This window comes from Mustela nigripes, chromosome 18 (assembly GCF_022355385.1).
Source record: "Mustela nigripes isolate SB6536 chromosome 18, MUSNIG.SB6536, whole genome shotgun sequence".
NCBI lineage: Eukaryota > Metazoa > Chordata > Mammalia > Carnivora > Mustelidae > Mustela > Mustela nigripes.
In genome coordinates this window covers 22,697,992-22,715,109 of record NC_081574.1, presented here as the reverse complement: position 1 = coordinate 22,715,109, position 17,118 = coordinate 22,697,992, and the positions used below count along the sequence as shown (strand labels likewise).

The following is a 17,118-nucleotide window of genomic DNA, read 5'->3' as shown; positions in this document are numbered from 1 at the left end:
GGGCCCTCCCTCTTCCACACATGGCCGCAATCCACGCCAATACCTACAGTGCCTGGAGCTTTCCAAGACCAACTGCCTATCTTTCCAATTCCAGATGCCCTTCTTTCGCTTGTGCCTGGCAGGCGTGACCAACTCCTCCGAACCACGCAAGTCTGCAGTGAACCCTACATCCCAGCAAAGTTCTACCTGGTTCCCACATGACGGCTGTCCACTGTGAGGGACAAGATCAAACAGAGATTTTAGATCCTGGAAACATTTCCCTCATTAGAACCAAACTTTTAGAATCGGAAGGGCCTTAATGATTATACAATCATTTCTCTTATACTTGTATGCACATATTTCCTCATGGGTAGCAAACAAAAATGCTACTTGTATTTTGCTTATGTTAGCATTTAAAAATATGTATATGATAAGATAGAAAAAAAATTGTAGTATATTTTTCAGCGTCATTAGATCGATCTCATTATCTGGTTTACTCAGAATTATCACAGAAGACAATACCGAAGAGTGCTTTCTTTTCATTACCAAACACTGGCTGTCTGATTAAGTAGAAAAATTAATGCTTCTTATTTGCTTCTCCAAGGAAACAGACAACCTTCGAAACCTCCCTGGCTCGTGGCTCCGTGTCAAGTACTATCTGACCAGGGTACATATTACAAAGCACGTATAACACATTTAAAAAATAAACCAATATTTCTAGGTCTGTGCAAATTACTTGGCACTTAATGTAGAACCCCAGAGGAAGGTACTGTATAAAGCTGTCATTCCAACCTTCTTGTCTATGATGTTCATCAGAATAGAATTTACAGCAGTATTCCTGAAGGGATAAGCCACAAGATTTAAAACAACATTAGCACCAGCAATAATTACTGCAGTGTTGCACAGGGTCACAGTATCTATTAACACATGCGAGGGTACCAAACTGCGTATCATCCTTCAGTACTGAGTCACTGCGAAGCACTATTTTCTTTTGTAACTTAACCGTCACATATTCATGGAATAAATGCACACACACAAACTTCCTTCGATCTCAGCTTGAACGAGGGGTCTTCTACTCACATGCAACATTCAGACCCTTGCCCTATGCTGCATGTCCCACAGTGCTAACAGTCTACTGCACTGTAACGGTGGCTATGTATGGTCCCGTTGCTGCAAATTTGGTATAATCTGATATAAGCATAAACTGGCAGCCCACACACAGATGAAAAACTCACACTGCCTCTGCCGTATGATACAGTATATTACAAGAGTGCAGTATTATACAAATACCACCTAATTATACGGTAGATGTATTCATTAATGTAAGTGGGAAGTTCCAGAATTTGTGTGCAGAGTTGAGTAAGAGAGTCATCAATATTTGGACTGGGTCTCTTCCTCTGCTCATTGTATGAGCTACTTCGTGTTTCCTGCCTGGCTCTCTCCCCAGTTGTACATACTGATTTTTGCTTCTGTTTGTAAACCATTTTCATTTACCCTAGCTCTGCAGACAATCGAACGACTTGCTATTCGTGTGTGAATCGTGCAGTCCCATACTGTGGATGGGGACCCAGTTCACGAGGAATAGCACAGGTTACTGATGCAACCACAGAACCGAGTAAGCTACCCCACTTCTCCCCACTAGCTCAGGTACCAAGTGTGTGCGCCTTCTATACTTGTTGCTCTTTAAAAAGATACAATGTCTGCCAGTGAGCAGTGGTGCTCTGTTTACTCAGGAACTGTTGAATTTTAGACTATGTACAATAGGCCAGCAACTCTTAACATTTCTGCCTCGGCGATACTTGATGGCCCGCATTTCATGAGGGACACACTTTTCAGTAATGAAGCCTGCCTCATGGGCAAAATATCAGTCATGATTCCCAGACCACCACATTTCTGCTACACCATTAAAGGACAAGATAGTTAAAAATCGCTACAGTGACATTGGGATGGCCCACCTAGATAACTCTGGAGACTTTCAAATTTGGATGTTTAACAAGGGCATATCCAGGCTTCTCTGGAATCACACTTTCAACAAAAATCAAGGTTCCAGGAAAACTGTATGGTAATCCTTAAAAAAAAAAAAATGAACCTACAATTATCATGTAATCCAACATCACTCTTCTGTGCACATACAACTATAAGAACTGATTCAGGGACCTAAACAGGTATCTATTTGCGCAACCATGTTCGAAGCAACATTAAAGGTGGAAACAACCGGAGCACCTGGGTGGCTCAGTGGGTTAAAGCTTCTGCCTTAGGCTTGGGTCATGATCTCAGGGTCCTGGGATCTAACCCCTCATCGGGCTCTCTGCTTGGCAGGGAGCCTGCTTCCTCCTCTCTCTCTGCCTACCTCTCTGTCTACTTGTGATCTCTCTCTCAAATAAAATAAATAAAATCTTTTGAAAACAATGTAGATGCCTGGCTAGGCTTTTCCACTGAAGTGCTTCATTCATGAGCCTTCCCAGCTTCTCAATGCCTGAGATTCAAAAGGATGGTCAAGTAAAATGACAAATTCCATTCCTTCTTGACCTTTTCAGTCAATAAGAATGAGAAGAAACTGGGAATGTAAATACGAGGAAGTCAAGGGTCTTGGATATCCACTTCATACGCATATCTGTCTGGGATTAATAGCCTTTACTCAGAGTTAAATTATGTTCAGCATGCTCTATTTGAGAAAGGTCGGGGCAAGGAAAGGGGGAGCTGAAACATTTTAGAAGACCTTTTTTTTTTTTAATCTAAAAGGGATTAAAAAATGTCTGTGCTTCACAGGGAGATTTCAGTTATCTGAAAACTATTAAAACAGGGTTTGAGTACTTGGTACAGATGTATCTCACTTATTTTTAGTGATTATCTTTATATTAGTGCTAATATTTAATATATTCTAAATTATTTTTAATGCTCCTTTAAATTTTCAAATGGATTCTACAATTCATTTTATCTAAATCTTTATTATAGATGATTACATCTCAATGCCCAGAAAGGAAAAAAAAAGCATCTTCTTGTATTTGTGTATTAGTTTGCTAGGGATGCCATAACAAAGTGCTGCTGAGTGCAGAACCTAAACAAGGAAAAATCTATTTTCTCATAGTTCTGGAAGCTGAAGTCAAGATGTTAGCAGGTTTGGTTTTTTCTGAGGTCTCTCTCCCTGGCTTATGGATGGTCATCTTCCCCCTGTGTCTTCACACGGTCTTTCTTCTCTGTCTGAATCCAAACTTTCCACAATCGTATGGTGTTAGAACCTATCCTAATGACCTAATTGTAACTTAACTGCCTCTTTAAGGTTCTATCTCTAAACACAGCCACCTTCCGAGTTACTGAGAGTTAAGGTTTCAACATGAATTTTGGGTGTGTGTGGGGGGGGAATTCAGCCCATAACCTGAAACCATAAAAATACTACAAACTTATTCATGAACATCTGATTGATCAAATAATAAAAAAGTAAAATAGATAATGCTCTCATAAAGGATTCATATTCTCTTTTTTTTTAGATTTTATTTATTTATTTGACAGAGAGGGAGAGATGGAAAGAGGGAACACAAGCAGGGGCAGTGGGAGAGACAGAAGCAGGCTTCCTGCTGAGCAGGGAGCACCGCGCAGGGCTCCATCCCAAGGTCCTGGGATCATGACCTGAGCCGAAGGCAGACACTTAACGACTAAGTCACCCAGGCTCACCAGGATTCATGTTCTTGGATGCTTAAACTGTCTACTGAGCTCACAAAAGGCCCAAATAAGTTCAGCTGGCATTCCTTCGTTTAAGAAAAAGGAAATATTACGTGCTATGTGCTGTCCTCTTGTCTCAGGACTACAATGTTAATCAGACATCGTTACCGCTCTCATGAAATTTTCTGTAGATTATCTCCGTATAATGAGAAAGTTAAGCTTGCCTAATAGAGTAAAGCCCTTTTTAATTTGGACTGAATGAGTTCAGATTTCCCAGCAATCCGCACACTGGTATACATGTTTCTTCTTGATAAACCTTTTCTGCTTGGGGTCTCAGTGTGGTCAGTAATAAAATCAAAATAAAAGTTCAATATCCACATCACTAAATTCTCAGGCCTTATTTCATTGGACATATGAGTGTATCGGCTGATTCCTCCTTGAACCCCCTTCCTCCTCGGGCCTCAGGACACCGCATTCTCAATTTTCCTCCATTTTGTGCCGGTACCCCTCATCTCCTGACCTCTCACTGTTTTGTCTCTGCTCACTTTCCATGTATTCCTTTGGTGGGACAAATGTATCAAGCATTAATTCTTTAAATCTACTTTTATGCTGAAGACTCCCAAATGTATTCCTCCAGTCCTGACTCTTCCCCAAATGCCAAGGTTATACATGCAACTGCTCACTCAGCATGTCTATTTCAACGTCAACATACCCACGACTGATCTAAGGTCACCTCATTCTACCTGCAGCTTTTCCATCTTGGCTGATCGCCATCCTTCCGAGTGTTTAGCTCAAAAGACTGGAATCATTTTTACTTTTTTTCCTTTTCTTCACAACTCACATAAGTCTGTCTGGACATTCTGTGGTCTCTCAGAATGCATCCAGAATCCTCACTTCTACTGCCCCCATCCTGGTGTGAGATACCACTTTCCTTGCGTAGACTGATGAAATAGCCTACATTACTCAGCAGTAAGTACCATCTTTGTAAACATAAGCCACAGCATGTCCCTCTACTACTCAATATCCTGCAGCAGGTCCTCCTCTCTCCGAGCACAGCCACAATCTTCACAGGGGCCTTTAAGGCCCAATATAATCTCCGTCTTTACCACGTCCCTGTGACCTTGTCACCGACTGCCATTGCCCTGGTTCCGTCCACTGCAGACAAAATGTTTTCCTTATCCGCCCTCCAACATGCATGCAGACTCCGGCCTCAGGAGTCTCCCTTTTAGAAGGACTTGAGATGGACCTGAGATGCATTTCTTCCCTGCATCAGCAATGGTTAACCCCCTCAGCATCTTGCTCAGATTCCAGGAGCACCCTTATTGAAAATGCAAACCTTCCACCGCCCTTCCCAATCCTTTCTGCCTTGCTTTTGGTCACGGCTCTTACAAGTGATAAAAGCTACTTACCTATGTTTCTTACCTGTTCTCCCCAACCCTGCAACTAGAATGTAAACTCTAAGAGGAGTTAATATTCTTGAGTGAATGAATACATTAAAAGATTATTAAATAAATTATGGATAGTTGAAATGCACTCGATTCTTGGATTTTGTAAATATTTGTTAAAATGTGAGTTATGGGGGGGGCCTATAATGAATCCCTATTCTTTACCCTCCTCCAACTGACATCCTGCTCTCAGTTGTTAGCTTTGAGTTTGTTCTAGTCCTGGAATAGGCAGCATTTCATTACAAATATGCTATGATCAAAACCCCGACTAAGTCCAGCTGGTCTCGGTGCTTGACCCCTTCACATTAACTGACCTCCCTGGAGATGTCCTGGAGAATCACCAGTCATACCCTGTCAAGTACATAATTCTCTGACTTCCTTTCTTCCTAAAACATGTCACATGGAATTGCCGACTTAGAAATAACTTCGATCACAGATTAGCCCCTGCAATTGACAGCAGGCTTTTGACTTTAAGTTTGGGGCTTATAACTGAAATCTCTTTCATTCCCTGTAAGTGGTATCTGGTGTCTCTCATGAGAGCTTGACATCAGCTGTGTTGGAACAGACTGCCCTTCCCACTTGTGCCCCCAATGTGAGTAACATGTGCAGTATAGAGACGACATTTAAAGCCCCACCATGTTTCAGATCCCTACAAATTTGGTGAAAAGCCACATCTCACAGTGAGCTACCTGCCACTTTGAGATGACCCTTGGGCCCCCAGAAGGATCAGGGACAGATTCCTGTCTGAGTGTTAAGACACCTCATTCTCAACATACCCTTCAAATAGGCTGAAAATCCAGTTTTCACAGAATGCAATTAACAGAGAGACAGAAACTTGATTTTATATCTATATAAGAAAATACATAAAACCATGATGAAGCATTTTAGTTCTCCAAATTTCACAGAATTATAAGCAAATAAATCTGTAAAGTTCTTGGAAATACACGAGCTGCTTTTTTTTTTTAAACAAGGATTATATCTATTATAAGATGATCACGAAGATAAACTACCTTGAAATGACTGTATTCTTGGGATATTGGTTTTGAAGGAATTTTTTTTAAAGGTTTTTTGTCTATTGGTGCTTATTTTGTTGATGCACTTCTTTGCATCATTCTGCTCCTCCACGGTGGCAATGCTGGCAAATAAATCCAAAGAGGTCAAAGTAAGTACAAGAGGAACGCTTCACTTACACTTCATGAGAAGAGAAATCTGGGGATACCAGGGAGAAACACTGGCAACGAAATAAAACTCAATCATCTAGAAAAGCACTTCTCCTTCATTTGCATTTTTAAAATGTAATCAACAACATATCTAAAAGGAACTACTGTCAAGTACGCGTTTTAGAGTGCAGACAAGTGCTGAGACGATCAATGCAGCACATATTTTTGCTCAAGACCGCCTCCCAAATAAAAATGGGTTTTGTAACATTTCTGGCACTAATATTTCTAATTGAATTTAAAAGTCGCAGTCAGATGAAAAGTCAGATTAGGAAAAATGCTACACATATGTTTCAAAATGTGACAGAATTTTGGAAAGGAAAAATTTCCAGCAATCATAGCTCGTTACTTTATTGCTACCATATGCTTCTTAAGAAATCAGGTCACCTACCTCCTCTCTGCTGCCCTCGCCCCGCCCCTTGCCCTGCAAATTCCACCCTTTTGCACTCTCAGCGTTTGACTGAGGTAAAAATGAAGACATTACAATAAAATTACCCTCAAGGGAATTAAAAGATATCTCAACAATTTTCTAACAGACTATGAAAGAATTAATTCAATTACGTTCTACTTTTATTATTAGTCCCCTGTGGTATCTCTAAATAGTAATATAAAATCACATGGTTCCACATCATATTAAGACTGTCTTTCTAAATGATCTTTCTTTGGAATACTGTCTTCCCAAGGATCCATGCCATGTTCTAATCTATCATTTTACAAGCTAGAAACTGTATTTCTACAGTCATGACAAACAGTGCTGGAGTCACAGGGGACTCACGAACTCACCCTTCCTAGAGAAAAGAAGGCTGAGAGATGTGACACAACCATCAAAATACAAGAAATCGGCAGCATAAACTGAAAAAAATGTAAGTCATGGGTCCATTTTTTTTTAGATGAAAAAGGACAAATTTTCCATCAAGATGAAAAATAAAAATAAACAAAGACATTCATGAGAATCCTCAACCATGCTAATCTGTGGGATGCGTGCGTGTCTGTGTTTGTGTGTGTGTGTGTGTGTGTTGTCTTCCTGGCACTTCTTCCCACCATGGAGGCCAAAAAGATCAAACACCTGTTCTTGCTGAACCCTGTTGCCCGGGACATGGGCACAACAATGTCAGCTCAGCCAGCTGATGCTCCTGGAATCATCTTTACAAAGTCACAGAGAGGAGTGCTCTGGGATGGCCAGACACCAGAGCAGCAGCTCTTGCGAAAGACCATTCCCTGGTATAATGTCAGCTTTACCTCATCCACCTCCTCTTGGCCTCTGCTTATTTTCTAAGCTCTGTCTTCTAGTCTTTCCGTAGATTCGATGAGTTGTTTTCAGGAAGTTCGCTGCTTCCTCAATTTCACCCACCAAATCACAGACCCTGGGCTGGGAGCAAAGTAAAAGCTGCCCTGGCATCGGGTACAAAAGGAGGGAACAGAACAACCACCTAGTTCATAGCAGGAGCAAAAATTGCTGGTTGTAATCTTACTCTGAGATATTTACATGTGGTATGATTTATAACATAATTAGAAATTCATTACTCCTGAAGTGCTCTCCATCAGCTTTTTTTTTTTTTTAACCTACTTCATTGATTATTCTTTTATGCCGGTCCAACAACCAATTCACAGGCTCCTAGGAGTGGGTATTTTGTTTTCCATTTAGGCTTTCCTGCCTCTGTGCTGTGGGAGTGGCATTCTGAAAGGAAACAACCCCCTCTCCTTATGCCAAAGTCAGAGAGAAGGTTTCAAGGTTTCCCCCCCCACCCCTCCGGAGGTAATTTTTTTCTTAGCTAATAGGAAAAGATCTCCATTAAGTTTTCCTCTAAATCACCTCTGTGGAGTAAAGTGCCTGGCGCAAAACAGGATTCAATAAATGCTTTTGAATGAACGTTCCTCAAACCCTTCTGAAGCTGACTTCTTCCTAACCTTGTGGAAATGCACCATCTCTAGAGACAATTAATTATCGTGATTTAAGAAACCATCCCTTTGGTTTCTGTTTAATTACTGGAAACACTGGAGCCCATATTTAACCTAATGGCATGGATGACATTCTCAGTACGCGTTGGAAACGAAGCTTTCTATAACGAGCCTTAGTTTAAATTGAGTTTTTACTACAAGATTCTGTTCTTTTGCTTATTGACATTATCCGAGGACATGTTCTTACATTAAAAATGGATTGAATAAGACTTGCCAAAAATCACAATGAGATCAATTCATTCAATAATTATGGAGCTCCTCTGCATGCTAAGAACTGTGATGATTGTTTGTTGTCTCTATTCTATAAGATATGTTATCTCTAATAGGATGTAATAGCAAATGGTAATGCTGCATTGTCCAATACATCAAAAGAAAAAGAATTCTCTGACGCACTAAATGGAACCAAGAAAGCATTAAGCAGAGTCTTCTCTCCTCCTGCTTTCTCAGGGACCATTTATATTAAAGTCAAATGGTAGACAGCACAGATCAAAATTTGAAGCACATCCTATCCTATACATTTGGGTTAGAGTTGATGAAATGTTGAGTTTTTTATGCCTCTTTCATATAATTTAAAATCTTCAAAATATTTGAGAACATCAAAAAGTCCATTTCAGCAAGAAATGATTTCTTAGTCATTTAGGCATTAAACATTTATATCAGTTTTCTATGTATGTACCTTCTATGTCATTTAAAATTATTTTAATTATTATGGATAGTAACACTTGTATTCCCAAGATCATCTGTCTGCAGTTTTTTCAAAAGAAGCTTTAATTTCCTGGAAATTTTTTTTAAAAGATTTTTTATTTATTTATTTGACAGAGAGAGATCACAAGCAGGCAGAGAGGCAGGCAGAGAGAGAGAGAGAAGGAAGCAGGCTCCCCGCTGAGCAGAGAGCCCGATGCGGGGCTCGATCCCAGGACCCTGGGATCATGACCCAAGCCAAAGGCAGTGGCTTAACCCACTGAGCCACCCAGGGGCCCCTCCTGGAAATTTTTTTAAATGATAGTTTACCAATAACAAGAACACACTTCCATCTCTGTCCAGTTCAAATTTAATTTGTGATGGAAGTTAATTTAGAGCTCTGTTAGTCTCCATCCTTGAACTTGAATTAATGGTGGATCATTGCTTAACAGTATCCTAGTATGAGATGTTACATATTCTATCCTTATGTCTGTTTAAAAGAAGGAAAGCATAACTGTATCTCTCCCAAATTGATCTCAAAGTACGTACACTAGCTCATTTAGCTCTTGAACATCTTCAAAAATCACTGTGTAATGTAAGAGGCGGCAATCATTTCTGAAGATTGTTTATTAATAAAGATTTACAAACCTGTGTGTATACACCCCATATTCTAAGGGGCTCACTTCTTAACATATTCCTGAGTCAGCAATCTACTGCCTAAGGGCCAAGTCAGGCCTGCCCACTATTTTTGTAAATAAACTTTCCTTGGAACCCCGCCACAACCACCTGTTAAGGCACTATCTATCACTGCCTTTTTGCTACAGCAGCAAAGTTGAGTGGTGGTAACTAGGTGGCCCAGACTATAAATCATTCTAAAACTCTGAAATCATTTTGTAAAGGCTGTTGCCTCACTTTCGGTGCTGGGTCCACCCATATTCAGCAACAACAAAATTTAATAGACTTGCTAAATAGTCCCAGTGGACTCGAGAGAGCTGGGGGAGGGCACTGTAGGGAAAGGGGGACAGACGTTTTAACATTCGTACCACAGCAGCTGAAGTCACGGCTTTGCTGGTTAATTTGGAGAACGGACACAGAGCTTGATCATTCACCTTCCTCTACAAAGGCAGGAGGGGGTTGGTCTAGATAATCCCTAAGCTTGTCAAGCTTCATGGTTGCTTCAAATGACTTAAGGAAAGCCATAAGCAAACTCAGAACCATGTGAGCACACAACCGGAGAGGAACTGTTTCGCGGCACCTGCTTAAAGTGAGGGCGGAGAAGTAGTATGGTTTGGAGCCACGGAAGCGAAAATGGTAGAATGAGGCTATGTGGAGTTTTCCTGTACTGTTCTTGAGACTTTTAAATTTGAAAAGATAACAAAATAAAAAGGTAGAAAAAAAGTTAAAACAACTTTGAATGTTAGCGCGTAAACGGGAAAACTTCAGTTACTTCCTCAACAAGCAAAGTTAACAAGGTCACTGCCCTTAATGAGTTTGTAAAACCTATAAACCACGTTGAATATGTCCACTGAACCAACCACGGCTGAGAGTGCAGACTGGCCTTATTCCAGTTCAGCATCCCAAAGCACTACCTGACAAATTTTACCCTTTGAACTTATCTAATTCAAATTAACTAAAGGGGTGAAAAGACAGATGAGACCCAAAAGAAGCTGGGCGGAGAGAGCAGGAGGAGAGAGAGGGAAGGCAGGAGGGACAAATAATATGAATAAAAAAAATCATAGCTAATCAACAAACTATATCATGTTCTGAACTGTTCACAAGTATTAGCAGAACTCCTCCATATTTTCTTGGGTAGACTGGAAAGATACTTAACCAAAACCCTTGACTCTCATACAACATATAGGTGTATCCCATATATTTTTATATACACATATTCCAAGAAGAGATATGACTTTATAATTTCATAAAATACAACCACTAAGCAAACATCATGCTAACCGAAAAAGTGCCTAGAGAGCCACACACATTCACATTGTTAAATATAGAAACTAACTGTAATGAGAATCATTATCTCCAGTTTCCAAGGATACCGGGATAAGCACTACTCCTAAATTGCAGTTCATTCAGCAAAGGGCACAAAGTAATTTATATTCAGGGTCATCCTCCGCTGACAGCAGATGTAAAAGGAGGACTAGGGTAAATCACCCTGTTTATTTTATTCTATTACCTATTTCAGTTTCCAGTCACCACCACCCTCTGGTCCCAACCCTGGCCAGTGTTGTATAGGTGAAATTTGGAAAATCTGATTGTAAATAGCAACTTCTAACAGAAAAGGAATCCACAAAGGACAGGGCAGTCTGAGATGTGATTAATGCTGCTGGGGCGGGGGGGGTGGGGGGGGGGGGGTTGGCTAGTCATGGGGGTAGAGGTAGGGAAGGTTGGCATTCCCATTTGCTTTGTTTATGACAAGTAGAGGAGGCTGGTTGTGTATCTGTCATACTAGCCGCCATCTTTCCCAGGGCTTATAAAGGAACTGCACAGTTAATTTCAACTTCCTACTCAACCAAGGCTATCTATCCACACTATTAGAGCTTCCCACCCCTAAACTGCCATAGTTTCTAGAATGAAATTTATTTTTAATTTGTTCTGTTTCCTAGACACTACAATCTAGACTTTCATATGATTACTATTTGTTTCTACAGTAATAAAAATATAAAAATTACTTTCTGACAAAAGCAGAGTTATTGCCTCTGCATCTTCTGTTTTTTTCAGGACCATTTCTAGATTGCTTTCAACATGACAGGCGTCTTACCAGGCCAGGCAGGGGGTGACAAGAGGTGATACAAGACTTCACTTTTTATTTATTTATTCTTTTTTAAGGATTTTATCTATTTATTTGAGAGAGAGAATGAAAGGAGAGAGCATGAGGGGGAGAGGTCAGAGGGAGAAGCAGACCCTCCCGCAGAGCGGGAGCCCTATGTGGGACTAAACCCTAGGACTCTAGGATCATGACCTGAACCAAAGGCAGCTGCTTAACCAACTGAGCCACCCAGGCACCCCAAGACTTCACTTTTGATCAGAGGTAAATAATAACAGGCCATGTCACTTAGGCAGTTTAAAAAGAGTCCAAATTTCACTTACTAAAATGGGGATATAAATTTCATGGATACGTGAGATTTACCTTAAATTTCCGGAATGTATATATAAAAATATGACCCCGAGAGAACTATTATTTTCTATTTATTCTTCCCCTATGACCTATCTATCCAGTACAGTAAGACCTCCCAAGTCTCACATTAGCCAGGACAGAGGGAGTTGCAAGGAAAAAAAGCTCTGCCTGCCTTCATATACTTCCTCCTGGTAGACATGAAACAGTGTATCAGCCCAAGCTTCTTAGCTTAATGTGATAATATAGGAAAATAAATGCCTTCCCTGACTTCCCTCTTTTGTACTAGTTACAATAATTGAAACTGTTCACTGCTTTAAAGAGGGCAAACCAATGCAATGCAATGAAGGTTTCTAGTAGTTATGTAACCTATAGAGCATATCTCAATCAGACAAGCTGTTTTGATAAAAACAATTAATACAAAAATTAAACATGTTCCTGAAAACCTTTTTTCTATACATTTTGGATGACTTGAATATAACATATTTAGATATTGCATCTTGACGATTTTAGTGCAACCCAACCCTATTCTAAAACAGATTCACTTCTTTTGTCCTGAAATCATGTCTAAATTCAATAATATCACACTTAAATATGGTATCTTAGTCTCAATTCTCTTGAAAGTTATGTCAGTAATTACTTGGAGGTATTATTGTGATACCTGTTTCTTACAAGGAGCAACATTTGGAGGTAAGACGGTTTCAGACAAGATTCTATGTCTGAGTCCTGAAGTTCTGAAATTCTTTGATTGATAAGGTTCAACTAAACAGGACACTGTTTAATCTCTATCCCTGTCCCACCCAAAACTGGAGCTGGGTACCACAAAAACATAGACACCTTCTCAGGTGAAACACCAGACACAAAAAGCAATCAGAAATCACTGGCAAAAGGGTCATCTTCTGTTTTAACACGGTTTCTGATAGCACAGGTCAGCTTTCACAAACCTCTGAAGGTAGAAGCCTGCTTACATTCAGGAACAGAACTGTATTCCCTATTGTGCATACTGAACTTTTATTTTCTTCTTCTTCTATCTTTAGCATTGACAGTACCCTACCCACCAATTCAGGAGCCTAAAACTTGGACTTGAGCCACTTGGCTCTCTGGATGAAAAACAAAAAAACAAAAAAACAAAAACCCCCCCAAACCTCGGAGAGTCACTTTTTTCCCCCTCTAGTATTGCAACGTCTAAATGATAGTCCTGCATATTGCATGTCTTTGGAAAAGACTTTCTAATAGCTCACCCACCTTCACCTCTTTTTAACTAGAAAGTGTACAACTGGCAATCCCCAAATCATCAAGGCAGCAGAAACGCCCCACAGCGCTGTCACAAATTTTCAAGAAGTGGATTAAGGACAACCAGCGAAAGATAGCCCTGACACCGAAGGCCGAGGCCACCATCCCCCCCGCGCGGGTCTGGCGCAGCTCGAATCCTGGGCCCAGCCTGGAACCCTCCAGCTCCCACCGCAGCCTCCCCGGGCCTCACTTCCCCTCGGAGGCTGCCGGCGGCGGAGACAGTAGTTCTCGCAGGTGCGGTCCAGCCGAGGTAGGGGGTGTGGCTGGGGTGGCGGTGGATAGCGGAAGGCGGAGGGGCGGCTGGGCTGCGTACTCGATGGAGTAGAGGTGACCGTAACCCGAGTTGTAAGGGGGAGGCAAGGGAGTGTGAGTGGAGGGAGGCTGCCCGGAGGCTGTTTTCGGCCGCGGCGGCAGCGGACGCGAAGCCGCCCGGCAGCACGGGGGGCGCCAGGGGGTCTCCGGGGTGGGGAGGGTGGAAGCGCCGCTGGTGCGGCGGGCGCTCGGCGTCCCGGGACTGTCGAGGGGGCTGCGTAGGGGGCGGGGGGCGAGCCGAGAGGCTGCGGACAGGTGCATGCCCTCCCTCCCGGGGGCCGGCGGGGTCGGTGGCGGGCGCGGCGCGCACTCACCTATGCACAGCTGGATGGCGTAGGCGTAGTAGGACCAGCCGAGCAGAAGGCTGATGAACACCACCGGGATCCAGTAGAGCACCCGCCGGCACCGCCGCCTGACGCTGCCCGGGCCCGAGGGCGCCATCTTCCAGCCGCATCCACCTGCCCAGCTCCTCCGTCGCCGCCGCCCGCGGGCCTGGCTCCGGGGCGGGCTGGCCGCGCCCCGCACCCCCGGCGGGACAGACCCGGGGGCGGCGGCCGGTTGCGCTGCGGCCACTGCCGCCGCCGTGGCGCTAACTCCCCATCCCGCAGCCCCAAGCCAGCGCCGCGGACTCCCCGCTCCTCAGCCCGGTGGAGTCGGCGGCAGCGCTAGGAGAGCGAGGAGGAGGAGGAGGAGGACGAAGAGCGGGAGGTGGGGGAGGAGGAAGAGGAGGGGGAGGATCGAGAGGAGGAGGCGGGAGCCTCCGCCCCGCCCCCGCGCGTCCCCGCCCCTCCGGCCGCCGGCCGCCTCCACCCGCGCGGCCCGCTGCGCCCCCGGGCGGGCTTTGTGGACACTCCCGGCGTCCGCCCTGCACCCCGGGACCCCACCTGACCCCGCGCCCCCTCGCCGCTGGGTATCTCAGGGGCGCCCGAGGTGGGAGGGAAGGGGCCCACCTTGGCCCTTCCGCCTCCCGGGTGGAAGCGGGACTCGGGGTAAAGTGGAGGAGGCGGGCGCGGCGGCTCGGGTCGGTGGCGCTCGCTCCGGGCGTCGGGCGGGGGGCGCCCCCTACGCACACACCAAGCCCTCGCCGTCGCCCGCAACTCGGAGCCGTCCCGGAGCGGCAGCGGCCGCGCTTCGCGCAGAGACGCACGCCGGGGAGGCCGGGGGAAGCCGGCCTGGGGCGCACGGGACCCCCTGCCTGCCGAGGCAGGTGGGGAGCGACACCCCGACAGATGCGCCACTACAGAGTCTTCAGGCGCTGAGGCAGTGTCCCCGCCTCCACCTTGGAAAATTCTCGCTACCAACTTGTGGGTCCTTGTAAACAGGCAGAGGACAGCAAGGGCGGGCCCGGTTTCCCAGACCGTACATTGTCGTGTTTGGGCGACGAAGCCTACTTTGCTCCACTTTTTTTTTTTTGGGGGGGGGGGGGTGGTGTGAGTGGCAATGAACCACTCAGAAGGGTTGTGTCTTCTGGCGTGGACGGGGACTGTGGAAGGAGGAAGCAGCTCTGTGATTGTGACTCCAGAGATTTCCGGAGTTGGAATCACAGATGACTTGCTCTGAGAACTTGAACTCCTTTGTCAGGTGACTCGGTGACCATACATGACCGCTCCCTGACAGGAGTCCGGGGCTCCTCCCGGGCGCTCCTCCCAGCCCATGCTTCCCCACCAGGTGTTCTTTTGTGGCGGCAATTCTAAATTTAGCGTGTAGCTGGTTCCAAAGTGGTTGCTGAAAATCCGGGGCGGGGGCGGGAGGGTAGGAAGAATTCTAGAGGTAGTTCGGCCAAAGCCCTGGTTTTATGGTCCATGAAATGGAAAAAAATACAAATGCTTTTGAGATCGTTTCCTTTTTCCCTTCATGTGATGATGAACGCACTGGCTTCCAATGGAAGCACCTCAATAAATGTACTGTATCTGAATTATATACATAATTACCATGTATAGTGTGCTCCGTTTCACTTAACATTAATGAGTGTATGTGGTCACACCACACAGCAACCATATTGAAAGGAAAAAAAAGGTACTGAGTGGCATAAATTCAAAGAAATCTAAGCGCTTATGTCTTTGAGATTATCTTTCTGTCGACTAGATTAAAAGCAAGCTAATCTCCCCTGAAGTAGCTACTCTGTGACACACACGCATCAAACCTCTTCCCACTTCTATTAAAAAATGCATAGAAGATGCCAGTCAAATTTCTGTGGGTTGTTAAATAATTGAAACGAGAATATTTCTGTCCCAGTAAACCATTTTATTTTGGTGCAGAAACTTACACTCTTCACTTGATATCCTGTAGGGTAGATTAGTATAAAAACACAACTTCCCTGGAATCGTCAACTTTTCCCATGAATATCAACCTTATGCTCCCAACCAGAAGAATCTAAAAACAAGAAATAAAAGTCTGTACTGACATACTCCCACAGACTAGCAAATCTGTGATGGAAAGTCATTGAGGACTACTAAAGTATGAAAAGCGAAGTCGCATTTCCCAAAATGGAAACGCTGGAATAGAGTGCAAAGTGTGCCAGTGTCATGTAGGTAGCACAGGCTCCTCTCTTCTGAAAGTCTTACCAAGGCCTTCGGATGGAAATGGAATAGCATTATACAGTTGCCACATCTTTGATCCTTTCGGAAGAATACACAGGTGTAACATTTCGAAGGAGACTACATTGTTACTACTTACCTAAAATGTTGGGTTCACACTTGTAATAAACATTTGTGGAATAACTGCATTAGCCATTTTAAGAGTACTAATATGATTGAGTTTGTCAAGTTTATCACTCTTATCTTGGGGAAAAAAAAAAAAAGATATTCCTAGCTCAGGAAAAATCACTTCCAAAGCTGCAAGATGACAAGACTTATCTCTGCCTAGGCTCTAATTAGGCAGGCATAGGTATGCATGCACAAATGCAAGCTCCTTGGTGAGTAGCCAGTCTCTAGCTATTAGGCTCTGATGAGAGTGGAGATTAACTAATTTTAGAATAGAAAGATTCTTTTTTTTCCTTTGCCTTATTTAAGACTGTATATCAACAGGAAAACAATTTGAAGGTCATAGACAATTAAGAAATTTCACTAGAGTCTTTTTTTTGAGAGAGAAGAGAGAGCATGTGCATAAGGAGGGGAGGATAGGTGAGGCATGTGGGGGGGGGGGGGGAGGGGAGAGGAGAGAGAGAGGGAGAATCCCAAGCAGGCTCCATGCCCCAGCTCAGAGCCCAATATAGGGCTTGATGTCAGAACCCTGAGATCATGACCTGAGCCCAAACCAAGAGTCCGACATTTAACCGACTGAGGCACCCAGGTGCCCCAAGACTTATTCTTTAGCTAGACGTACAGTAGATCCAACTCACAAATTTTAGGTACTCAATAATTACATCAAACTGTGAATTTTATATAGTAATTTTGATAAAACTGCTATGGCCATTTATGAAAAAAGAGTAGCCACAGCTAAAGAGGGA

The 17,118-nt window shown here is 43.7% G+C and overlaps 1 protein-coding gene across 1 annotated transcript in view; it reads right to left on the bottom strand.

Moving 5' to 3' along the window:
- ZDHHC2 (zinc finger DHHC-type palmitoyltransferase 2) overlaps window positions 1-14,374 on the bottom strand; it is a 72,567-nt gene extending 58,193 nt beyond the window's left edge. Inside the window, exon 1 of the mRNA XM_059384173.1 lies at window positions 13,985-14,374. Within this exon, the coding sequence (XP_059240156.1) occupies window positions 13,985-14,111 (127 nt within the window). The 5' untranslated portion in view covers window positions 14,112-14,374. The remainder of the gene's footprint in view (window positions 1-13,984) is intronic.
- Between the last annotated feature and the right edge of the window lie 2,744 nt (window positions 14,375-17,118).